The sequence below is a fragment of the Neolamprologus brichardi genome, chromosome 6 (assembly GCF_056152115.1).
Source record: "Neolamprologus brichardi isolate AB-2024 chromosome 6, ASM5615211v1, whole genome shotgun sequence".
NCBI classification, from domain to species: Eukaryota; Metazoa; Chordata; class Actinopteri; order Cichliformes; family Cichlidae; genus Neolamprologus; species Neolamprologus brichardi.
This window is the reverse complement of record NC_142109.1, coordinates 5,642,707-5,669,754: the sequence shown is the minus strand read 5'-3', so window position 1 is coordinate 5,669,754 and position 27,048 is coordinate 5,642,707. Positions and strand designations below refer to the sequence as shown.

General features: G+C 37.3%; 1 protein-coding gene across 1 annotated transcript; it reads left to right on the top strand.

Moving 5' to 3' along the window:
- The first annotated feature begins 10,753 nt into the window (after nucleotides 1–10,753).
- LOC148102436 (serine protease 1-like) lies at nucleotides 10,754–16,122 on the top strand. The gene is made up of 5 exons (XM_087842466.1): nucleotides 10,754–11,004; nucleotides 11,123–11,335; nucleotides 15,380–15,441; nucleotides 15,734–15,873; nucleotides 15,967–16,122. The coding sequence occupies exons 1-5, from the start codon at nucleotides 10,754–10,756 to the stop codon at nucleotides 16,120–16,122; spliced, it is 822 nt and encodes a 273-aa protein (XP_087698592.1).
- Nucleotides 16,123–27,048: the final 10,926 nt, after the last annotated feature.

Here is a 27,048-nt window from a genome sequence, read left to right as displayed (position 1 = left end):
AACATCATTGGTCAAAATGATTTATTCTTATGATCCTAAACAGAACAATCAGAGATAAATAAAAAAAAAAAAAGACAAATGGATACACCACTACGAAAAGTCAATAAGAAATTCAACATCAATATTTAACCAGTTCATTTAAACACTTCATTCTGCCCAGACTGAAGGGGACACTTATTTCCTGTCTGCTAATTTTCACCAGTCCAGCTGAGGGAGACATTGTTGAACAATGTGACTGAAGACACATCATCACTCTAACATCAGCACATTCAGTTTGTGTTAAAGCTTTTTTTCCCCTAAAGAAACATGCACACCATCTTTCAAGTATTGTGGCATTGGAAAAAATCACAAAATCTTGAGATGCTCCAAAAAGATGCAGACAAAAACACGCAGACAAAAACACAACAATGTTTGTCATAGTCTCTAAGGTCTCCCAGGCTTGAAATGGATTCTTGTATAACAGCATTTTAGTGCAAAGATGGTTAAATGAACAGATATTGTGATATAGCTTAGAAATAGAAAAAGGTGCTAAATAATGCAAAGTTTAATGAGAAACACAAACTGTAAACTAATAATGGAAGCTGTGATTCATCCCAGAGTGTGACAGAGAGCAGAGACACTCGACATATTAGAAAACACAGAATTTGACCATCTGGAATACAGGTGACAAAAAAAGGCATCAAAACTTGAAGGCTGGTGTCCTGAAATAACATAATACTAATACTACTAAAACTACTACTACTACTAATAATAATAATACATTTTATTTAAGAAAGCGCCTTTCAAAACACTCAAGGACACTGCACACAAGCAATAACAACAACAAACATAACAACAAGTTGAGCAAATAAATAAAATAAATTAAAGTAGCAGGATGGAAAAATTGATGTGGAACAGGCTAATGCGAATTGGTGATTTTTGAGTCTGGACTTAAAAAGAGGGAGGGAAGTGATGTAGGTCATTAGCAAGACTATAGAACTTGACTGCATGCTGAGGTGTTCAGGTCTGGTTCTGTAGTATAGAACCTGAAAATTAGACGGTCATTAGCAAGACTGTATAGAATCTATACAGTCTTGCTAATGACCTTCTAATTTTATTCAGATGTGTTGCAGCAGGGACACATGTAAAAGTTTCAGAACACCGGCCCTCGAGGATTCGAGTTGGACACCCCTGATCTAGATCCACTGAGTAAACACAGCACTGCAAACACAGAAATAGAGTTGGTGGAAATTTCAAATATAAGATACTTTTACTCAAATGTTTTACTTTCAGTTCTCCACCTTGTGCTGTTTAGTCTTAAATGTCTGACTGTGCTGAGAATATGTGTCAGCTATAGTCAGTGTTTTACATGAAGTTTATGATGTGGTGATGAGGAAAAAGGTGCATCTATCTCTAAGTTCGATCTCTTAGGAATAACTCAAGTGCTTTGAATATATTATATGATTTGAAAACAAATAATTGACATTAGAGCCCAGGTTTCCTGTCCACCATCACATTAGCTGAGTAGTTGGCAAATCTGTGGGGAACAGAGAACATCAGCCATCAGTCAGTTTTCTTCTTTTGAAGAAAAAAAAATCAATCAGTTGATTTCGACTACAGACACACCATCACACTAATGCAGGGACCCATTATGAGACATCAGTCCTCTGAGATCTGAGAGGAGACGGTTTGTATCAAGTAAACCAAACTGACAACTGACCACAGAGCATATAATTAAAGTCATTTTGTTGCTCTGTTGGGCATTTATAAAGAGACCATGCCTGGTAAGATAACACAACATTTATGAAGCACTGCCCCCGTGTGGTCACACTGAAACACAACAGCTTCTCATTTTCTTCACTTCACTAATCACTGCTGAAAGTGTAATTTTTTATCATCCCTTCACCAAAAACAAAAAAACTAAAATACAAATAATGAAACTAATCAAATGAATTAACTCTTGATGATCTTATTATTAGTTTCTATTATCCACCTACTTTCTTTCTGACTCATCTCACATTCACACTCTCTACTCAGCATCCTCCAGTTTTTATTTGTCTGTCCTTCCTGAACAATCAGTCAATATAATCTGTCATCACCAATAAAATCCTGAAAGTTTATATGAGAAGAACTTACAAAATATCTTGTGTAGTATTTTGCAAGACAATCCAGGGATCAGAGACAAGATTTAAAAAATGGGTTAAATAAAATTATGTGGCCACATGTTTGTAGTCAAAGTAAATTATTGTGTTTGTGTGCAAAATCCCAGTCGTAAAAAGAGCAGCTTATAATAACGTGTTTAAAACTAAAATAATGTAAATTTAATCAAACGCACATTGAGGGAGTATAAGTTAACACAATGCTGGCTTGCTTCTGTTTGATAAACCAACGGCAGGAGAAGACATTTTACTAACAGAGATAAACGTTAGCAGCTGCTAACTATCTGCAGGCTGACTGGAGGTAAAACTCCTGAAAACCCAAAACTTACCACTGTTTTACCTTTTTATATAAGTGGCACAAAAGTTAAATTTTACTTATAAACTGTTGTTTTCGTCAGCCAGTGAGCTTTGAGTGCAGAAACAGTGAGTACCCTCAAAGCCCAAAACACTCTGTGCACACTTTTCTTTCTGCTGCATTAATAAACACGCTTAACATGAATTGTCCTGTTGTCATGTCTTGACCACAGCTCTGACTTACATCTGGAATTGGGAGCCAACTTTGCAGTAGCTCCAGTAGTTATTGTGAAATGCATGGTTGTGTCTTCTGTTTCAAAATATTGAACAGAATGGGTATTATGAGAGGAAGTGCATGAATACACATTGATGTCTCTGATTTGCCTTCCTGTCTTACTGCTGTGGATTAGACTGAGTACAAATGACCACGTTTGCATTGATAAAATAATGACAGGAGTAAATCTTTTACTGTGGAACTGATACTGATGTTTCCAAGAGCACGTCAGCAATATAACATCCTGAAGACGAAAATGCTCCTTTGTCCTCTTACCAGACTAAAAGGTGAATTTGACTTGCAAATGGCATTAAGAAGTTCTGTCTAAGTAGCAGCTGCTTCAGTACTTACTTATGTTTCACCACTATCAGGAACTGTGGGCACAGCAACATTAACTGCTAAAGGAAAGACGACTCTCTCACTTCTCCTCCACCTCGTGCTGTTACTGGTTGAACTTTGATCTTTTAAAGAAACACCTTTTTCTTCTTTTTTTTTCTTCACTTCACTAGTCGCTGCTGAAAGTGTAATTTTAATCATCCCTTCACCAAAAACAAAAAAACTAAAATAAAAATAATGAAACTAATCAAATGAATTAACTCTTGATGATCTTATTATTAGTTTCTATTATCCACCTACTTTCTTTCTGACTCATCTCACATTCACACTCTCTACTCAGCATCCTCCAGTTTTTATTTGTCTGTCCTTCCTGAACAATCAGTCAATATAATCTGTCATCACCAATAAAATCCTGAAAGTTTATATGAGAAGAACTTGCAAAATATCTTGTGTAGTATTTTGCAAGACAATCCAGGGATCAGAGACAAGATTTTAAAAATGGGTTAAATAAAATTATGTGGCCACATGTTTGTAGTCAAAGTAAATTATTGTGTTTGTGTGCAAAATCCCAGTCATAAAAAGAGCAGCTTATAATAATGTGTTTAAAACTAAAATAATGTAAATTTAATCAAACACACATTGAGGGAGTATAAGTTAATGAACAACACCACCTTGCTCCTGTTTGATAAGCCAACGGCAGGAGAAGACATTTTACTAACAGAGATACACGTAAGCAGCTGCTAACCATCTGCAGGCTGACTGGAGGTAAAACAGCTCCTGCAAACCCAAAACTTGCCACTGTTTTACATTTTTATATAAGTGGCACAAAAATGTAAAGAGACTAAATTTAATTTCACTTGTAAACTGTTGTTTTTGTTAGTCTGTGAGCTTTGAGTGCAGAAACAGTGAGTACCCTCAAACCCCAAAACACATACTGTGCACACTTTTTTCTTTCTGCTGCATTAATAAACGTGCTTGACATGAATTGTCATGTCATGTTGTCATGTCTTGACCACAGCTCTGACTTACATCTGGAAATCGGAGCCAACTTTGCAGTAGCTCCAGTAGTGATTGCGAAATGCATGGATGTGTCTTCTCTTTCAAAATATTGTATATAGTCAGGGCTGGACTGGACATCGGGCATACCGGGAATTTGCCCGGTGGGCCGCTCGTGATTTTTCGTTTTTATGGGCCAATGGGATTTTATTTCTTTTTTTTTTAACGATATAAATGAATGGTGGTGGATTGGCCAGTTGGTCATGATCGACTCTGGGCTTGACCAGTTACAGCAGAGGAGGTCGAACTTTAAAGTTGAGGTGAAAAGGAACTCGATTTCATAACTACTTCAGCTAGAAAGATGCTTATTCAATCATGAAACTGATCAATGATCAGCTGATCGGCTTTTCTCTCTGCGCCAGAAAGAGGGAACCAGCAGATGTTGCGCTAAACAACAGCAGCAAGTTTAAGCTTGATCAGCTGACGGTAGAATTTATTTAATGTTAATTTCTAGTATCAGCTGATGTTTGTTGGAGCCACGGCTGTAAAGCTGCTGGTCATGATATCGTTTGGTTATGTGGTGAGAGGGAAACATGAAGATGAAACCAGGAGATGTCCTTACTGAATCATCAGAGCTGTGATGGAGAAACAGGTTTACCTTTTAGGTAACATGGATGAGTTGAAGGGAAGTTCTGAACTGTTTCTAAGAGACAAATAACACCAGGATCCATACTTTTCTTTCATCTGATGTAAAATGTATAGAAATACATTATTGTATTCAGTAAATATTAGGTCTAGTATATATCCTAGTAAGTTATAGTATTCTTTCCTTTGGGAAGGTACCATCTGTGCAGTCTGCAATTCTGTTGAAGAAAGATGTTGAATCTATTTGATTACAGGAGAAAAATAATAGATTTCTGTGCATTTGTTTTCTATTAGTTAGGTATATGTAATTATAAATTAGGTTGTTTTATATTTTTTGCTAAAGACCGTTTAGAATACCAGAATAGGGAGGGTGGTGTAGGTTTAAGTTTATTATAAAGGCTTTATGGCTTTTCCTATAATACCTGGTGGGCCGGTCACTAGTCAAAATGCCCGGGCTGATTTTTTGTCCCAGTCCAGCCCTGTATATAGTCAGCAGAGCAGAGAATAGATAATAGACAACAGATAATAGTTTGCATTGAGTACAAATGACCATGTTTGCATTGATAAGAAGCAATTTTTTTACTGTGGAACTGATACTGATATTTCCAAGAGCACGTCAGCAATATAACATCCTGAAGACGAAAATGCTCCTTTGTCCTCTTACCAGCCTAAAAGGTGAATTTAACTTGCAAATGGCATTAAGGAGTTCTGTCTAAGTAGCAGCTGCTTCAGTGCTTACTTATGTTTCACCACTATCAGGAACTGTGGGCACAGCAACATTAACTGCCAAAGAAAAGAAGTCTGTCTCTCACTTCTCCTCCAATTCAATTAAATTTTTCCAATTCAGCTACCAATTTTAACCAGTTAAGCAACATCTCAAAATTAAAAACACTTCTGGAGGTGAAGAAGGCACATCTGGCTGCCCAATATATATCAACACAGCAGAACCTGTATGACAGTGAATCACCTGCTTTTGATAAGTAATTACTGATCATTCATGTGAAATAAAAGTCATATCAATCAACAAGGAACCTTTGAATTTGAACTAGCACCACTGAATGAACAATGGTCTGGGAGGTCAGTTCCTTGGTCATTAATATACAAATTCTCATGACCATTGATGAACAACTACTGATCAAAGGCCATTGATCAATGGGATCAGTGGTGCTAGTTTCAGTCATTTTGCAAATGTACTGTTTATAAGACTGGGGAAACCTGCAGTCAGCTGTCTCAGCTGACTGAGACAGCTGACTGCTGTCTTGGATGAGTGACAAAACGTTTCTCTCACTGAAAACGCTACGTCCAGATGATGCATGCTCAGTCATCCAGGTAAGTAAATCCCAAAAGGTTGATTCTTTTCAAGTCAAGTAATAATAACAATAATTAACTTGTGGGTGGGGCAAAACACGCCCACACTACTGTTGCTGTGCTCTTAGCTGCTTCCATGCTACGTTAACCCTCCTGTGGCATGTTGAAGTAAAACCAGAAGTGAATAATAGATCAGCTTAGGGATGCACCGATACCGATACCACATTTTCTAAAGTACTCGTACTCGTTAAAAGTCTCCCGATACCGAGGACCGATACCACGGTCTGAGACCTGTCTATGTTTGAGCGGCATGGAAGGGGTTAATCACAGGCGCCGAGTGCCCGCCCCAGGCTCCGAGTTCCCGCCCCCAGGCCCCGAGTGCATCTCAGAGCTGGGAGAAGGCTCAGCTGTGTGGAACTATTTCAAAGTGAACGAAGACGCGAAAACAAAGGCAGACTGCAAATTGTGCTCAGCGAAATTGTCCAGAGGAGGCTCAAAAGGTAGCGCATTTAACACAAGCAATTTAATCAAGCACCAAAATCCCAACACGACAACGAGTACAAAGAGTTTACCCACGCTTATTTATCCATGCTTATTAGCACAGAGGAGCATAGCTGATGCTATAGCAGTGGGACAGAAAATAGTTGGGCATTTTAAACATTCTGCCTTAGCCTACTCCCGCCTCGATGACGTTCAGGGACAGCTCAACCAGCCAATAAAGAGACTGCAGCAGGACGTACAGACGCGCTGGAACAGCACGTATTACATGCTCCAGTCTCTCATTGAGCAAAAGCGAGTGCTGGGCGTGTCCGAGCATGAACTCCCTGACTATCTCACCGCTCACCAATGGGCTCTTATGGAGACGACTGTTGCCATCCTCGCCCCCTTTGAGGAACTAACTAAAAAAGTGAGCAGCTACCACGCACTAGCCTCTAATGTCATCGCAGCTGTGACTGTGCTTGTGAGACTTCTAAACAGAGAAACAGACGAACAAATTTAAAATTAAATTTTGTTTTTTTTATAATTATTTATTCTGTAATATGTTGCATACAACATGCTTTTCATTTTAAATAAATGTTCTTAATTCCAAACTAGTCCCTTGTTTGTTTGTTTGTTAGTTAAATTATAGGACTAAAGCTGTTACCTGCAAATTTAAATCATGTTTTTATTAAGTACTCGGTATCGGTATCGGCGAGTACTGAAATGCAAGTACTCGTACTCATACTCGTTTCCAAAAAAGTGGTATTGGTGCATCCCTAGATCAGCTCATTGTCACCAATATCTGACCAAGGTTTTTTTTGTAAATATGGGACTGATATCTAATCAAACTAGTGGATTAGTGGGTCCCTAATACTAATAGCCTATGCAGAATAAACAAATAAAAATCTCTTCCAAGGTTGTTAGTGAGTTAAATGTTGTTTAAACAATTATTGCACACTTTCTGTAAATCCAATAAACTTCATTTGACTTCTCAAATATCACTGTGTGTGTCTCCTATGTGATATATTTAACTGACATTTTTTATTGTAACAACCAACAATTTATACAGGAAAATAATGACTATTAACAAGGTTGCCCAAACTTTTGCATCCCACTGTACGTTATACTAACAGTGGACTATTGCAGGCTGCTCTTTTCTTACTTTACTGATTCATCTCACATCTACTCTCTCTACTCTGCGTCATCCCACTTTATATTTTTCTTTTCTTTTCCCCGTGTCCTTCTCTATTCCTTTTTCATCTTCCTTGTCTGATTCCATCTTTTAATATTCTCAGCCACAGCCTCTCAGAACAATCAGTCAATATGATCTGTCATCAAAAATAAAAGGCTCAAAGTTAATATTACAACGACTTCTCAAATAAGTATTTTGAAATTATGGTCAGTGATCACAAAATATACTCCACAGCTTTTGCCATGACAGTGAAAATTGAGCACAGATACTTCCTGTTTCGAGTGATCATCTGTTAGTTGCTCATGTGCACGAGTCATGTAGCACCAAGAGACTGATTAAATGTTAGAACAGGAGACTGTGCAGCACCCACTGGACCATAGTACATGTAGAGCACTTTTAGAACGGTAAACACGACTTTTGAGTGAATTTATGGTGACATACACGGCACAGTCTGACAAAAATACTATTAGCAACAATTTCATTCTTCCTCCAAAGTGTGCAGCACTCATACAGTGCAAAAAAAAATCCCAAAATGCCAAAATGGAGCAGAACAAAATAAAAACCTTGAAAAACAACAACTCTATGAATAAAGTCTTCTGTTTTCACAGACAGTGAAAGAATCAGAGAGAAAGAAGTGTCATGAGAAACAAAACAGACGGTTTTATCAGGTGGGAGTGGGAAAACTGCATAACGCTCTCTGTTCACTTCCTCATCTCACCTGTTTTGTCTCTCTGCCCTCAACTATATGTACACTATTACACTGTGGTAATATTTAATCAAGTTTAGGGAGGAAGGTGACAGACTCTCTCTCTGTTTGATAAGCTAACAGCAAAAGAGGCTTTTTGCTAAATGCAGAAAGTTTGGAAGTAAAGCAAACAAAGCAGCAGCGGAGCCAACAGAGCCAAACTAGAACCACATATCTAGTGGTTTCACTTGTAAAGAAAACATTGCACACACACACACACACACACACACACACACACACACACGGACCATGTTAACGTTTCACACTTTCATGGAACCAAAGCTGAAGGACATAACTCTAGTCTGATAGGTTATATACTGCAGGTGAAACTGCACAACACAACAGCTGTGTCAGGCTCATTCTTGGTCAACTTGACTCAGCTCATATTTCACTGCTGTGGTTTAAACTCCTATTTGCTTGGAAAAGACAATGACAAGAAAACACAATTATGGATTAGATTATTGTAATTATGATATTCAAAAAACACATTTTAAAGAAAATACATTATTATATTTTATACAATAATACATAAACGTTGTGCCTGCACCGAGTGGATAGTCAAACAAATTGAATCCTCATACATACATTATTGTATATTTATTACTTCATTTTTTTATTCTTATCTCTTTTTTATTATAGCACTAGGAATTAACAATAAGGGAAGGATTCTGGATCAGCGCCATGATGCAAACTTGTGGCCACAGTTTGAGTATGTGAGCGAGAGGAGCAGCGGAGGAGAGGAATTGGACTTTTCTGTGAGAGAGTGGAGTGTGTTGGACCCTTTCCCTGTTTTCTTCGGACCCTGGAGCCCCGGAGCGCCTTTTCACTGGCACTCTGTACATATATTCACCTGGTGTTTTCTCACTGTAAATAAACGCACTTTCTTCTTTCACAAGGAATTCCTGGTGTGCGCCTGAGTCCGTCTAAAGAACGTGTCAGAAAGTGTTACAGACTAGTTGAGAAAAACTGCTGCATATGTTTTTAATCCGGGTAAGAAAAAAATAAAACTAAAAAATTAAATCTTCTGTTGCACCATCTGAGCCCATAGCAGAACCTTTGAAACATCATCATATGTGACAACAGTCAAGACAAAGGCGACTTTAATTTACATAGCAAAATATCACAAATTTGACCCAAAAGGCTTTGTCACCTGGACACATCACAAACTGATCTGAAACAGCACAGAGTGAATATCAGAAAAATTAGATGAAAAATCAAAGAAACAAACTGATTATTATTAAAATTGTGCTGTTATTAAAAAGCTAAGAATATGATCCGGGAGGATGTCAAACAACTTTTTATCCAAAAATTGTTTATATTTAATTATGAGTATTATTATTTAACCATGCGAACATGAATGACTAAGCTGCGCTGAAAGAATAAGAAATATCAACATATTAAAAAAACTTAGAAAGTAGTAGCTGACCACTGAAAGAGGCACAGAGAAAGGTTTTAAGGCTGCTACCACAACTGATATGCGTTGCTTCTTGAAAATGTTGCTTCTCATAAGCAAGTATCGAACTGAACATGAAATTCTAAGGCCCTGAGTTTTGTGCTCAGTGAGCCAGACGTAGTTGTTCAGCAGCATCACTTATTAAAATACAGGAAAGTGCAATACAAAATACAAACAAAAAAGAAAATAAATACATTGTTAAATTAAGTCAGTCAATATCTTGCTAATTGAAGAACAGATGTTTTATAGTTTTTCCTTTATGCTACTCTTAGAAAAGATATAAAAAACCCCTAAAAAGGTGTGTTTGTATAAATTAACTTCAACTTTGAAATTATTCTGTTAAAAAACAACTTATTTTAACAAATGCAGTATCATTTCCTGGAGTATATGGATGACAAAGACTACAAATAATGAGGACACTTTTTTGTTAAGATGAAGAGATGTTCAACATTTGCATGAAAACTGTCCAAATGAACCAATGGGGTTTTCTTGATAACATTAGGCTCTCTGATTGGTGGATCCATCACTAACACAGTGAGAACAGGCTTTAAAAAGGTCCCAGCACAGCATTCACTGCAAGCTGAATGACAGCAATGGCTCATCTGAAGCTTCTTCTTCTTCTTCTGTGTGTTGGTGAGTGAAATATTGCACTTATTTCTCAGGTTGCGACAAATTCTGTGTTACTAAAGGATTAGTTAGGTTTTCACTAAACCACCAGATACTGTTTTTGTTCTTCTTTGTCTCTGCTTTGATATCAGTTATTATACATTTGTCAGAATGTTACAGTATCAGGAACACTGTCTCTACAGTATGATTGTACTTTTTCTTCTTTTCATCAACTTGCAGACACATTTCTGCAAGTATATCTGCAAGTATAATAACTAGAAAGAATATGTTGTTCTTCAGATGGAAGAAACAACCAGTTGTGAGTAAATTATTTTCTTTTTCAGGTATCACAGTCAGCACAGGAGTAGATTTGCACAAAAGGATCTATGGAGGCCAAAAGTGTCCAGACACTGAGCGTCTGTATCACGTGAAACTAAAGGCAACCAATGGAACACATGTAAGTCTCTGTGGTGGCTCACTGATCCATGAACGGTGGATTCTGACTGCAGCCCACTGCTGGAAAAATGACCCTGGATGGTGAGAAAACAACAGTTTCACTTATAAATGTTTTTAATAGAATTTAAATGTTAGGACAGTATTTCAAATGCTCATGTTCTGTAATTCGAATCGCTTGCACCCATTTCCCCTTGTGCAGGAATATGTATGCAATTTTAGGAGTTCATCCACATCAATCATGGATAAAGTTATTATTCTCAAGATCTTCAGATAAAAAAAAAAAGGTGGAAATCACAAATGGATGGTTTTTAGTGGACTTAAATACAATTGAGGACATCATGCTAATGGAAATTCCTTCACAACCGGGCAGGACCACCATTGCCTTACCGGACTGTGTAAATACTCCCAAAATGTAAGTTGTGCGCTTACCTAATAAGTCTGAATCATTTCTGACTGTTCCACTTTTTTTATTTTTATTTATTTGTATCGACATTTATTTACATTATGATATTTATTTATTCACAATGTTGAATATTAGTCACCTGCTTACTGAACCCTGACCATATATTTGGATGTTTGTATGTCATGATGTTAATTTACAAAATATATTAAATTATTTAATTAACATTACATTATGCATTTTCCTTAAGTTTTTGTTAAGAAGCCATATTATACTCACAGTGACTCCATTCATAAAAACAATGAAGGGAAAAACAGGGGCGCACACTTTTTATAGAGCTGTATGGTTCAGAATATAAGACAAACATAAAGAAAAAAATCAAAGTAGAAAGTACCATAAAATAATAATGTGCTCTGTCTATAGTACGCCTCTCAAAGCACAAGTGTATCATATAATAAATCCCCATAATACCTCACCACTTGCAATATCTGCAGCATATAAAGAGATATCTAATACTTTATGATAAAATTATGACTTTATCATCAAAAAAAACTTTGATGGTAAATAAAATAGATAAAAAAATAAAATAGATAAATAAGTAATTTCCAAAATAATGCTTTATTTTGGAAATTACTGCAACCAAGAACACACAAATAAACAAACCACCTCATATGGAAAAGATATATATAAATCTTATAAAGTTTGTATCTGTCTTGTGTAAAACTTGTATGAAAAGCATACAAGAGTGAAAACAAGAGATATAAGATCCCTTGAAAATCATATAAATGAAACTTGTATGTTTTGGATACTTACTAAAACAATATATGAAAGTGGCCACTTTCATGAGTAAATCATATAAGCCTTATATGATTCACTATATGAAGTAGGCCAAATCTGCCAGTTTTCTCTATTTCTTTTCCATATGGGGCAGCTCAATCAACACAATATCACAGTAAAAACTTACATTACACTAAAGAAGGAGTTTAAACATAAACAACAGCAATGACAAACTCCCTCAGCAAGTATAATGTTTTTGAGGGATTGCACCACTATTCAATAACAAGTACAATCCTTCCAACTTTTCTTTATGTCAGGGCTCTGTGGCAGGCCTGAGGTGCCTCAGGCAGGGATGAGGACCCAAAATACAGGACTCATAGAGAATGAATGGCAAACTCAAAGAACCTCAGCTTTATTGCTGGCATGAAACAAAACATAAACCAAACTGAGAATGTTATGACAAGAACACATAGGCAATTCTGAGGATACAACGCAACAGCGAGCAAAGGAAAACACAGGGCTTATATACACAGAGGCGTAATCAGGGAATGGGAAACAGGAGGGAGACGCAGTTGGGAGAAATTAGGGGTAACGAGTAGGGATGAGTATTGATAAGATTTTCACGATTCCGATTCCATTTTCGATTCTGTTTAACGATTCGATTCTTTATCGATTCTCTTATCAATTCTTTTTAAAAAAGGAGAACACTAAAGTCGAATAGCTTAGAACTTTGTTTTATATCTTCTCTTTGAACAAGATAGAAATTTAGGAGTAACATGGCCTTACAAACCCAACAGTGACATCTTAAGAGATCCACAGCCTACGGCTCTTCAATGGGGTGTCACAGGGTCCCCAGGAAAAAAAAATTGTAAATGTAAAATAATAAAATAAATATTCTTCTGTAGCAATAACAAAGTTTAACATCAATTATTCTGTAGCAATTACACAAGAATATCCAGTAATGTCCCTGCCTACAATTAAACACATTCACTTACCTAAAATCGGGGGCATCTGCTGTGGCAAATGGGTGCAAGCCTTTGACCACAAACTTAGTCACTGCTTGGTGACATTCGTCTATTCTGGCCTGAAAGGAGACGCTACCGGTAGACTGCAGTGAGAACTGCCAGCATCTGAGCCAGACTCTGTCTGTCTCTCTCATCATGGTCACCTAAATGCACAGTAATGGCAGGTTTTGTAATAAGGCAGATCGCGCTAACATAATATGCACTGTTAGTTGATTATTTACCTGCCGCACTAACGGGAGAGGACGTGCAAACGTCACCGCTGCTGCTGGGCTGAGATTCACGAGTCCGGAGCGGAATTAAAAACACGACATTCATTTAAGGTCATCGCGTGTTTTGTGAGCAAATGCTTTTGCATATTCGTAGTGTTTCCTCCCTTAAATGAAATATCTCCTTTGCAAGTATTGCAAGTTGCCCTGTTGTCATCCGTTCTCGTAAAGTATAATCAAACTAGCCGCCATGTTTCCTGCCAGGTAAATGACGCTCCGCAACGTGGTCGTCATTCGGGGCGACTGGAATCGATAAGGGAATCGTTTGCAAAAATGGCAAACAATTCCAAGGAATTGAAACAGTGGGAACCGGTTCTCAACAAGAACCGGTTTTCGATACCCATCCCTAGTAACAAGACAGGGGGAAGCAAAACTGAATACACTGACATAAGACATGGACCTCCAAAGTAAAACAGGAAACAATCCACAAAGGTGCAGATTTGACACTGAACTAAACCTACACAAAGTACGAGGGCATAAGACATAAAACCTAAGAACAAAACCCTAAACCAGAATAAACTGAAACATGGAATTAAAACAAGACAATCAGAATACATAAAAACCATAATACATAAAAATATAAGAAACTGGAAATGCTGGGTCAAAATGACCCAGAACCGTGACACTTTCTACTGTACACATTAACATCATTAACAACATTAAAAATAGTATTTCTGTGTCTTTTAGACAGTGAATTTCATTCAGCAAGTGTAATATGAAACATGAATGAATATGAAGTAGGACCATTTAACAAAAATAATATAATATAGTAATAATAAACATACTAATACCAGTTTAAATTAAATGATTATCATTTTCATTCATTCCCTCTAAAGAATAACTCTGTACTCTGTAGTCTGTTTGTAACAGGCAGCAGGTTTTTGTCCTTCCCAAGTTTGTATGTCTGGAGTTTAACCTCTGGCTCTGTTTCCCTTCTTATTTTGGTAGTCTCAGTGTGTGTTGTGTTCAGTTTTGCTCCCCCTGTTGTTTGCCTGATTTAGTTCACCTGTGTTACCTCATGTGTCCCATCTGCCTGATTACTTTGTGTGCATTTAAGTCCTTTGTTTCATACTTTTGTTTGTCTGGATCTCTTTCTGGCTGTGTCCTGTTTGTCTGTTGCAATAGCCGAGCTAGTATCGCCAAGTACTCTATATTTAAAGCTGCTTTTGAGTTTAGTCCTGGATATTGGATCTGCCTGTCACACAGTGTATTATGAGAGTAACGGGTAAATAAGTCATTACTGAAAGAAATGTGATTCCTGTTAAGGCTGCTTGACTAAAGTGAAAATCATACAACATATTGAACTTCTAATCTGTCTTCATAGAGGTGTCCTTTAACAAATATGAATTTAAAAAAAGTGAATAAGCTTTGAGATTGTATATAAGATCATCTTGTAGGGAGGTCATGGAATCCATTACCCACAACTAATAAGCAGGGTAATAAGAAAATATCATTTGATATAATATTATAAATGAAACCATGAAAGCCACTCACAGTGTTTGTTGCTCTAACTGATAACACGAGGCTCAGTGAAACAAAAAATGTTAACATGGGACGGTTTTCAGAACGGGACTTAGAAAGGTTCAAACAAGTTAATACAGCAGGAGAAGATGGTTATCATGCAGGTCAGGGCAGTAGTCCATCAACAGATGACATCATACTTGTGAAGTTTCAAACCCATGACTGACATTATACCTGCATCTCCACCTGACTGACATCAATGATAATATAACTGAGCCTCAAGAGTTAAGATTCCTTGTTTTGATTTTAGGAGTTACATCCATGACACACAGTGAATGACAATGAAACACGTGTGGCAAACAGTGATGTGTGAAATCTGAACCCTCAGTTACTCAGAGTTAGTAGCTGTAGCTGGACTGGAAATACCCAGCATGCAGTGTACATCATTATGATTTATTATTTTATTCTGTGTTCACAAGACACGGGTGGATGTGGAATTAATTTATGACCTTTTTTTCTGTTTCTAGAAATGATGTTGTTCAGGTGGCAGGCTTTGGGAATTACCAGGTAGATGGGAACAACAATGACAGTAAGAATAATTTTTCTTGATTAGTTCAGTTTATTTTAAAATCTCATTTTGGTTTGTGTGTTATTATAGTTATTTTTAATTTGTATTAAAAAAAAAGTTGTTGTTTTTTTTTTACAGTGTATATATTATATGGCAGGTTCCCACCTTTTTAGATGCAGTTTTCTTTTAAGAAAACATTTTGCTTGAAAAATATTTGAATTGTTTGTAGAAATAAAGGAAAATATAATTTTCCTTAAGATTTTAGTTTTTGAAAGGTTATGAATGACTTTTGTTCTTTTCTTTTTTTCTCTAGTCCTTGGCCAACCACCTCATCTCCAGTGTGCAAACATGCATGTTGTTGACTGTGAGCCTACCAGAAACTCTCCATGTTATTCAGATGTGCCGTATGACAACAGGCTGTGTCTGGAAGAACCTAATGTAGATACACGTGGGGTAAGTTGACTGCTAACATTACTGTATATCATCTGTGTATGTTTTAGATCTTTTGGAAGAAACTTAAATACAAACTATATTTTTCTCTCTCAGGGTGATTCTGGTGGTGGATTGATATACAACAACAAGATTTATGGTGTAATCAAGGGCGGTGGTGTACATGCCTGTACCAGACCAGCTGTTACTGTGAATGTCTGTCCTTACATGAACTGGATAAACCAGAAAATTGCTCAAAATAATGGGAAATAACTGAATGAAAATAACATTCAGAATAAACAATCATCTCTACATGAAACTTGTGTGCTGTGTGTTGTTTCTACTCTAGAACATCTTCATGTTAACTGCAAATTGTGAACCTTTTTCTTTGGTCTAAATTATTGTGTCAGATTTGCAGCTTGTGTGTGTTTGAATGTGGTGTCAGGTGTGTAGCAGCTCATCCTTTTGTTGAGAAACTCTCAGACTCACACTGTGAAGATGCAGAAAGGCTTTCTGATCAGACAATCCACCAATCAGCTGCAGGGCCTGAACATGATAAACTTCATAAATCTGAGCTGATTGTTGAGGCTGAAAATGTTTACGTGGAGGCTGTTTGCTCTTTGGTGGAAGATAAACATATATTTTAATCACTGAGCTATAGAGGGCATTAAAATAAACACAGTAAACATCAAAATAAGTTTTGTTGATAAAATACATTTCTTGAAATTGTCCATTGTTTTGTCCCAACTCTAAAAATTGAATCCAGTTTTCAAACTAAAAGCAGTTTAAAAAAATACCCCAAAACAAAAAAAACTAAAATAATTTAAATTAAATTGTAGTACATGGAGACATATGTATTTCATATCTCATAAAACGTCTAAATTCATTTCCATCTTATCTTCAGTCCTGCATTTTTATACTTCTAAGAAAAAAGTGAAAAATAGACGTTTCATACTCACAAAGCTCAGAAACACTATTGCTGCACCAGATGTCGCTGCTACACAAAACAATTTCACTCTACTGCTTCTCTTTTGTAAATGCTGTTTTAACTACTCATCATCAAAGCTCTGAAACATTTAGTTTTTTAAATATATTTATTGTTATCACTTGTGGAGATTTTTATTTTTAGAACTGAAGAAAATTAATATGAAGAAGAGCTGACTTTCATCATTTGAAAATAGGTTTCAGGATTTCATCATGATTCAGTTTTCATATGAGGCTGTACTTTCAAATTCAATTTGAAATAGTACGGCGACATTTCAAAGTAGATATCACTAAATCCTAAAGTAAACAATTTCTTTTAAATTGAATCAAATATTATCTTACTGAGCAGTAAAAGCACACCGAGCTCAAAGACTTCTAGCATGAAGCATCAACATGAAATTTAAATGTTGTTTATAATTACAATAAGAGACTAACTTTTTTTGAACTCTTCCGTTTTCTCTCTTGATGCTGCTGTTTGTTTTCTCCTCCACTTGTATTTTTCTTGACTTCAGTGAATGTGCATAGCGCCCTCTGTTGTATGTTTGGGAGATCTGCACTGCATTGTCATGACATGAAACTGCGCAGAGGTGGAACATGAGCAAAGGAAGCTCATGAAGTGAAGAAGCTTCTTGAATCAGAAGTGAAACATCACCCAGAACCATAAAAAAGTGAAGTCACTTTCCAGGCTCTTTAGACAACCATGACCTGGATGACTGAGAACCTACAAACACACATGAGCAGCAGTTTCTTTAATGTGGAGGTGAACACTGCCCAAACCATCAACCAACAATATTTAAGGTACCCTACTTAAGCCAATCAGCAGTCTCCATCTGTTTCAACATCAAAAACACAACCACACCTTGAAGAGAGGTGAGAGATCTGCACACCCCCACACACACCGTCAAATGTAAACACACATCACACATGATAAACATGGATCATAACATATTTGACTATTTATGTAAAGCCTGGCACTAAACTTCTGTCATGCTGCATTTACTGTATATACATATAACATATACAAAGCACAATAATTAAGCTATTAACAATTAAAAATGTCTTGTATAAGTATTTTATTTTAAATACACATTCATTTATGCATTGGTGTTTCAAAGCAAGACTGTGCCTGAAGGGGACTCCAACACAAAACATTTAAAAAGTTAATTATGTAATTTAAAAAAAAATTACATAATTAATTGCTGTTGTTATCAGACCCAGTGCTGATGATACAGGTATTTACAGCTGTGGTTCAACTCTCGTCCAAGCCATTGACTCCTTGCAGAAAGCCTTTTTTACTGTCCAGCACTCATTACTTCAGCTTAAACTTGTTCTCGACGCAGACAAAACAAAGCTCATGTTGTTTTCTAAATCAAGGAAATGGGCCCAAACAATCCCATCAGTAACCACTCTTGAAGGTAATAAAATAGAGTTGGTTCACACCTATAAATATCTGAGAATCTTAATTGCTGACTTGCTCACCTTCAAACCACATGTAGAGTATCTTGTGAAAAATCTGAAGTTAAAACTCAGATTTTATTTTCAAAATAAGTTGTGTTTCTCTTTTAATACAAAGCAACATTTTTGACTGTGCCGGATTATGGAGAAATTCTGCTTCTGCTCAATGTCTTCGAATGGTTGATATTGTGTCTCTGAGGTTCATCACTAACCGTAAATTTCAGACTCACCACTGTGAGTTATACTCTCAGGTAGGATGGCCTGCTTTGGTAAGTCAGAGGAACTCTCATTTATACTGTTTTATATATAAGGCAATACTTCGGTTGTTGCCTTCTTATTATGTTCCCTGCTTGCAATGAAACATGCTGGTCGGTATTCTCTTCGTCCGTATGGTTACTTGTTGCTTTCTGTTCCATTTGCCTGAACTGAATTTGGTAAAATAGCTTTTGTCCATTTAGCACCCTTGGCTTGGAACAAACTGCAGAATGAATGGGAAATGACTGAATTCATTTCATTAAGTGCTTTTAAATCTAAACTACGAATCCTTGAGGCCAAGTCCATAACATGCAACTGTTTCAATTAGATTATTGTCATTTCAACTGATTTTTTATTTTTATTTAAATTTTATTGAATTTTACTGAATCTTATGTTGTTTGTTTTTTTTCATTTATTTTTGCATGTGTGTTGTTGCTGCCTGTGTTTGATTGAGTAATTTCTCAAGACACTTGCTGCTGCCTATCTTGGCCAGGTCTCCTTTGAAAAAGAGGTTTTTAATCTCAGTGGAATATTCCTGGTTAAATAAAGGTTAAATAAATGTTAAAAAACACAAATGTTCCAAATTGTATAAGTTGATCACAGGAAATATTTCTTAGAGCAGATTTTAAATAAATGGGGACATAAAAGAGGTTGGCTGAAGTGAATAAATAAAGCACTTTGGAGGTCACACTCTTGATGCAGTCTGTCTTCAGTGATCGAGGTCTGTTATAGGCAGAAATCTGTGCCATCAGAAGCTGAATTTGAATTGCTCGGATTGAATCTGAATTGTAACTTGAATAAATGCTTTTACAAACTGAATATGAATTAGCCTAAGTTGAAATTCAATTTATTGGTTTGAAAATGATCATCACTAAATTGAAATTGAATTTTATATTTTGAAAATGAATTCATTTGCTTTGAAACCGTATTTTATCCTTTAAAAATTTAGCTCTCGAATAATTTCAGATTCACTTCTCACCGTTTCAGTTCTACAATTCAATTTCAGTTCCAAAATTCAGGTTTTTGGGACTTACATCCGGTTCCGGTTCAAGAGTAATCAAGCGCAGATTAATAGAACTACGTTTACTAGCAGACCGAAAGTGTTACTGACGGGAATCTACATCGTCTTGAGCTGAATTAAGACTTCAGAAGTCATTCATCATGTCGAATGACCAGCGGATAAACTCTCAGGTTGGTAATAAATGTTTTACATGTATAAGAACAAGCGTCATGTTAACAAATGATAGCCGTACAGTAACTTTTATGCTTATTGTAGCTGTTAGCTAAAAACGCTAATTTAGCGTAGTTTGCCCTGAATTCAGCTTTGACAAACAAATATGATCGACTGTTTCTAGTAGAATTCCAAAGTTGTCATCTTGTACCCTCTCAGAGCCCTGTATGCTTGCAGTAGGGAAACATGCAAAACAGTGTCCAAACCTTTGTATTTTAGCTTTATTTATGTCTTACACAGCATCCCAACTCTTTAGCTAACTTAATAACTTTAGCTAAAGTGAATAGTTAGTCTAATTCCTTAGTGCAGCATTACTGGATCGCCTCAGTTTGAAGTGATATAATATGATATACAACTATCACTGTGTTTAACTACCATAAAAATTCTTAGGGTACTGAGTGCATGCTTAATTAGGTTTTTTTTAAACATACTACTCCATTGCTATGTTTAACAGGCTGAAGTTGTTGGGTCACCTCCTAAATCAACCATCTTTTACAGGTGTTTTGTGCCAGAAATGGAGTGTCCACTGAAGATACTGAATCTCTACGCCTTGCCACCCAGATAGCAAGGAAACATTGAAACAACGTTGAGTCAATATCAGGCGACGTCATTGAATCAACGTTGAAGTGTGACGTTGACCTAACGTCACTCTTGCACCCTTTTTTAATGTTGAAACAATGTCAGGTTTTGATGTTGAATCAATGTTGAAACCTGACATTGAAACAATGTCAGATTCTGATATTGAAACACTGTTGAGCTATGGTGTTGATTTTCCACCTCTTTCGCACAGTTGCTTTTTATTAAAACAACAGTTAAATCATGACTGGAAATCTACCTTTCTTTATAGGTATTTTAACCAATACTAAACTACTGCATGTTTCCATCAATACTTAAACCACCTAAACACATAATTGTACCTATTCCTCAAATTGGACACCCTTTATAAAAAAAACAACAACAAATGTCTCACAATGTATCATGTCAACATTAATATCCTAAAATAAGAAAGCATTGCATGTGATGTAACAGAGAAAAAAAATAAACAAAAAAAGGTCAATAGGCATGTTTCGTTTGCTAAATACTTTATTAAAAGACAGTTTCCTATTTACATTTATATGTTTCACAGAAGTTTGTAATTTTTTACTCTGGGATGGGATGCATGATGTGCGTCCTGCACCACCCATACCCATACGATCTGGGGCGTATCGGAGCCATTTCTGCACTGCTTGTGCAAAGACAAACTTGGACATATAGTTTGCCCCTAACTGCTGTGTCAGGCCATCTAGGAAAAAAATACACACACACACAAACAAAAAAGTGAATTAGAGCACATGAATAAGCTCTTGTTAACTGTCTTCAGCGGGGAGAAAGTATGTAAACTCCTAGGCTGATAAACATGAAAGTCACCAGGCGTAAATCTGCAAACTGCCGCATTTGATTCCCAAAGAGCTATGAGCTGTGATAAGTGATAAGTCTTAGCATGGTGTGCCGTGTATCCTTTAAAACAAAATAAACATGGGGTCCTCGGGCTGTACAACTACAACCCGAGGACTAAACAAGCCAAAGACCAAAGACTCCATCTCCAGATTAACCGGATATGAAAGTCTTGTTATTAAGAAAGACAAAGTAATATAGCAAAAAAACTGTAAAACTTACCACCATATATGCATTTGCAGAGCGCTGTATCTTTAAATGCCATTTTTTGCTTTGTCTGGTCCTTGGTTTTTTTCCCTGCCCAGTTGAGTACCGAGGCCAGCTCGTTTGTAATGGCATAAGCCATTACACGGCGGACTCGCACCTCCAGTGTGGTCCCTCCAATCAAGGCAAAGCAAACCTATAGACACATTTTAAGAGATGGAATTAGCGTGTCTCATGTCTTAAATGTGTATGCAAGTGCTTGTGTGTTTAATCAACAGGCCGTTGTTATGTATTTAAATCACATCTGACAGCTATTACACTTTATAGTTACAAAGTGTACATAACCTTTATATACTTACCATTGCCTTATTTGCCTCTTATGATTGAAAAGCTGCCTCTGCATTGTTTAGCTCCTCAATGTTGTGCAAGGGCAAATCCAGAGGCAGTACCCCAGCATCTACCGATTCATTGCAGCAGGGATGGCGGATGGCTCTGACCTCCTCACGGAGTTCGTTAACAGCTCTCGTCAGGTCTGACAGCATAGCTAATATCTTTTGTGAGGTCGCATCTGTTTAAAAAAACAATTCCAGAAAGATTAATGGCTTAAGCAGTGAGAGGCGAAAAACTAATAAATAAATAATAAAACGCAGTTTACGTGTGGACAAAAGGTGCAAACGCAAGGTAGGTGAGCGTGCATCGTAAAGTTAGGTGAGCGTGCAACGTAAAGTTAGGTGAGCGTGCAACGTAAAGTTAGGTGAGCGTGCAACGTAAAGTTTGAATTGAGTGCGAATCGAAGCGGGTGCTCTCCAATCATTAAAAGTAACAAAGTCATTGAACACATTTTTTGCAGTTACCTTTACGTTTATCAATCATATATCACAGATTTACAATTTTTTGTAGTACTATGCTAAAAAGCAACTACAGAGCGAAAGTCTGGGTCAAGCGCCGAGGCGACGGCAAGAACAAAGGAACCCTCGAAGCGTTAAAGCTAGCTTTGTAAGGGAATATAACGGAAAAGTATGAAACGAAAATGTTTTCTTTGTTGACTTTGTTCGCAGTGCAATTTATTTGTTGCCGGATTGTAAGATGAAAGTAGACACAATTTCGGGCTCCCACATTTTGTCCGAAACTTTACATTAACAAGTTTGTTTGTTTTTTACTGTTATTCAAATGCAACCGTGGAAATAACGAATAGAACAAAAGTCATTCATTCTTACCTTATATTAATCGTGGTGCAGGCCAGTGCAGTGCATGAACTGATGCCTCCGGTCAATTCCGCTGAGAGTAAATCTAATGTCGCGCTCTACTGTACAAGACAATGGTTACCTGAAGGCATGTACCACTGTGAGAGGGGGGGCTATGGAATAGTCCAAGTGGTAGCAGCTGTAATTTCCTGCTCAACCATAAATCAATGGTTTTTCAACGTGATTGTTGTCACCTTGTCAACTATAAATAGATCAACAATCAACGATGACAGAACAACAGTGAATCAATGTTATTTCAATGTCAGTGTCAGGTTTCATCAGTATTTCAATGTTGTTTCAACATTGGTTTTGTGTTGACATTTCAAGCCTGACGATTCTGATGGTTCAGATGGAAAATCAACATCTGTTCAATGTTTCCTTGCTATCTGGGCATTGATCCCTTTTTCATTGAACACATTTAGACTTTATATGTATCAATTTCATACTATGTTTGCACCTCTGAAGCCCAACTGCTCCCCCTTGACTGCATTTAATATCAATCATTTATATGAGATGAGCAAAGTCTGTGTATCAAAAAGTTTCTGACAATATTGCTGGACATAATTGAGCTATTGATGTAAAAGTGCCTGGTTGTTTTGCACTGACCCTATTAAAGTTGGGAGATATATCGAGTTTTTAAAAAATATCGATATATTTTTATACGAGATATAAGATGTGACAATATCCTTTATATCGATATAGTCTATGTTACGTTATAACTATACTTGTGGAGCCGCAAGTTTGCCTCTCTTTCGTTCACTTTTGTCTTTACGCAACATTACTCGGCCTCGCCCCTCCTTCACTGAACACAACTTGCCCTCCTCCCCCATCGCTTCACCTGCAGGAAGCGACAAGATGGACACGGCAAATCTCCGTTAACGAGTTACTGCGCATTGTCCCGTGCGTGGGGCTGGACGGCGTCAACATGTTAGCTAGCTAACGAGCTAACCACGCTAACGCCATGCAGCCCAGAGGTGCTGCACAGCCTGAAATCCTTTGATTTTCTCAAAAGTTGACAGCGCGCCTTATGTATGAATTCTGGTTGTGCTTGATGGCCACGAACCGATTTTATGTGGTACACAGCGCTCAGCAATCTGTCAAAAAATGTTTTAGTACGACTTTGGTAAGCTACGGTGCTGCACCGCTTGATGGATTGTCAGAGCATTACGGCTACCGAGGAGCCTCGCGGAGTGATCAGTGTTGCTAACTCCTCAGTAAGGAAAATCGCTATTGGCTGTCCTAAAAGTCGCTAGAAGTCGCTAAATGACGTCATCACCTAATTTGCATAATTGGTCATGCTAATATAATTGTAACCTACGCTGTTGGAGAGAGAAATAACATCATGGAAGAGACATAAAGTGAGCAAAAAACGTCCTAAATGCATTTAGAATTTATTTAGAACTACAAATTAAATTTCTTTTAGCAATTATTGTTTTTTAATGTCACAATTCCAACCCTGATCCTTTATCCGGGCTTCGACCGGCAAAAGTGACCCGAAATAGGCACTCTGGTGGAGTTACTTTGTGTGTGTGTGTGTTTATAAGTAGTTTTAAACCTTGTGATCCACAAAACAACATAACAGTAAAAGAAGAACTGACTGTGTTACAGTCAGTGCGGGAGCAGCGGCTTCGCTCATGCGCGGTTCATTTGCAGTTTGGAAGCATAGGTGTGAACGTTTCCTGCAGCTGGGGGAGGACTATCCTCCGCCCGTGAGCGCTTTAGCACGGGTGCGGTGCCCACGGCAGCACCGCTGCTTGTTGAGAGTAAGAGCAACACGCCCTTTCACGTCAAAAAGTCGTCATAAATAAGTCTCCAATAACACCAGAAAAAGTCGCCAGATTTGTCGCTAGTCGCTTTTTAGAAAAAAAGTCGCTAAGGGGGTCTGAAAACTCGCTAAATATAGCGACAAAGTCGCTAAGTTGGCAACACTGGGAGTGATACGTACTGTGCTTCAACGTAATATTACCCTACTGTGTATAAGGACCATAAATGGCACCTGTTAAGAGACGTGGTTACGAAGAGGATTTCAAACTCAATGCTGTCAGTCACACAGTAGAAGTTGGGAACAGAGCAGCTGTGAAATCTGTCTTTGTTACTATGCTCAGCGTCTTTTAGTTTACATTCTGACTGCACAATTGTGAGCTTTTTGTTATGCACAAAAACAACATTGTTTTCTTTTATTTATGGAGCATTATTATTTAATAAATGCTCAATTTATTTTTGAGTAAATTTTATGTACATCTATGCTCTATGTTAATAAAAGTGCCTGTGTGACATCTGGGACACAGCTTTGACTAAGAACTCTCTTTTTGTTCTTACTTTATGGCTTTAAAAAATATATATCGAGATATATATCTTATATCGAGATATATATCTTATATCGCCGTCCAGGTAAAAAATATCGAGATATGAATTTTGGGTCATATCGCCCAGCCCTAGACCCTATGTTACTAAATATAGGCTGTCATATATTAACTGTTCCTCTACGTTCCTCAATGAATGCAGCCATTATTACACCCCTGAAAACAGGAAGGAAAGAATCACAAGAGTGATTTTGTGTTGTGATCTCACAGAGTAGTTTAATGCAATGAGGAGACTGTGCGAAAGCCTACCAATCGATCCCAGAAACTAGCCGATTAGTATTGTACAGATCGCAGTTCTCGTGACTAAAATGACAACCATTGATGCAACAGTGCATTAACTGTATTACTTTTTACTTTCAGTTGTGAACCCTTTTTATATATAAGAATAAGAATACCACATGACTGTGGCCTTGTGTTATACCCTCACTGCTGCAGTGATGCTGCAGACAAACACAAACATCATGTTTAGACATTCAAGAAGAGCCTCTTAAAGATGAAGGTCTGTGTCTCTTGACCTAAACACATAATCCAGTTAAATCTGATTTATGTTCATTAATGTCCCTCACACTGTAACTTAAAGTAATAAATCGGTCACTCATTAATTACAGAAGCACGTCTGTGAGCATAAAGATGTAAGCCTTGGACCATCGGGATGAAATGCGGTTGGGAAACTTAACAAGCTTTGATAAAACTTCATCAGTAGTTCGAACAAGACCTCAAAACCTTCGATCACCACGGGTGGTTAGCAGACTGTGGTTGAACCATGTAGCCTAACAACATGCAGTAAATTGCAGGTTAAAGCAGTCTGCTTACACATTGTTAAACGAGGGAAGGGAACTAATGTGGCTGTCACTTTACCTTTTTGTCCCATTTCATCCCAGGACTCGATTAAATTGCTGCTCACTTTCTACAATACTTAAAACTGATCAGTAGGACCTGAAACTGCAAACATTCAAACATTCAGGCCAAGAATCAGTTGGTGAACGTATTAATCTACTACAATTAGCAAAAATGAATAAATAAACAGAAGAAAGTTAGAGTGATAACAGAGTCATGCAAGTTTTTGACCAGGAGGTTAAACTCATGCAAATGACCTTCACCCAGGCTCATGAAAACAATCTCCTGCTTATAAACAGCAGATCATTTGTGTCAGTGTGTCAGGATGGTTTATATTTGAGCTTTTAGTTCACACAGAACAATTTTTATTCATTTTTTTTTAGCGATTACCAAAGTCTGTGAATCCCCAAATTGTTCAGTTGTTCTTTTTGCTCCCCATGAGGTCACTTTCACCATGTGACAAAAACAACACCCCACTGTACACACTCGGGCCACCAGCAACTTTCTAAATCCTCAATAAAAAGCTGACAGGTTGCAATGATGTTCCAAATAACTTATTAAGAAAACAACTAAATACAGAGAAAATGTTATGAAAATTGGTTTATTTTATATCTCATAGTTTTAAATGACGCAATAAAAATATGTATAAAACATCACAAACTGTAATATTTTACAAATGGTTACGTCCTGCTGATGCAATGGAGACATCTTCCAGTGACAGTCTTCATCCGTGTATGTGTGAGGAGGATCCTAAACCCACCGATACAGAAGTGCATGTTCACAACTCCCTCTGTGCAGGCGGGGTCAGGACCCTCCTCACCCTGGGTGAAGAGGGGTGGTGCTGTGGCCAGTCAGGTATGAAGTGCTGAGAGTGGATCTTTGGTCCTCTGTGCAGCTCTGTCCACTCTTAGCTTCCCTGCAAAGCAATAACACAAGAAAGACGTCATTTTAACACAAAACAGCATTTTCATTGTTGGTAGCTGCAGCATGTTGTTAAAAAGCAATTTTAAACCCAACGTATACACATGAAAAATATAAATAAACCTAAACCTACAGTGCTGCTGACATAGGATGATGATTTATACCAACTATTGGAAGAATTTCGTCTTCAAGACAGTTTGTTGTCAATGTGAGGTGATAACTTACATAGTTGGAACACAGCACCACTCTCCAGTTTTTCACTTGGTCATCC

Excerpts from the sequence above, each read along its gene's own strand:
- LOC148102436 (XM_087842466.1), top strand. The coding sequence starts at position 10,754 with ATGTTGTTCTTCAGATGGAAGAAACAACCAGTTGTGAGTAAATTATTT. Across the intron at positions 11,336-15,379 it reads TGTGTAAATACTCCCAAAAT|AAATGATGTTGTTCAGGTGG; the intron begins GTAAGTTGTGCG and ends TTCTGTTTCTAG. Across the intron at positions 15,874-15,966 it reads CTAATGTAGATACACGTGGG|GGTGATTCTGGTGGTGGATT; the intron begins GTAAGTTGACTG and ends TTTCTCTCTCAG.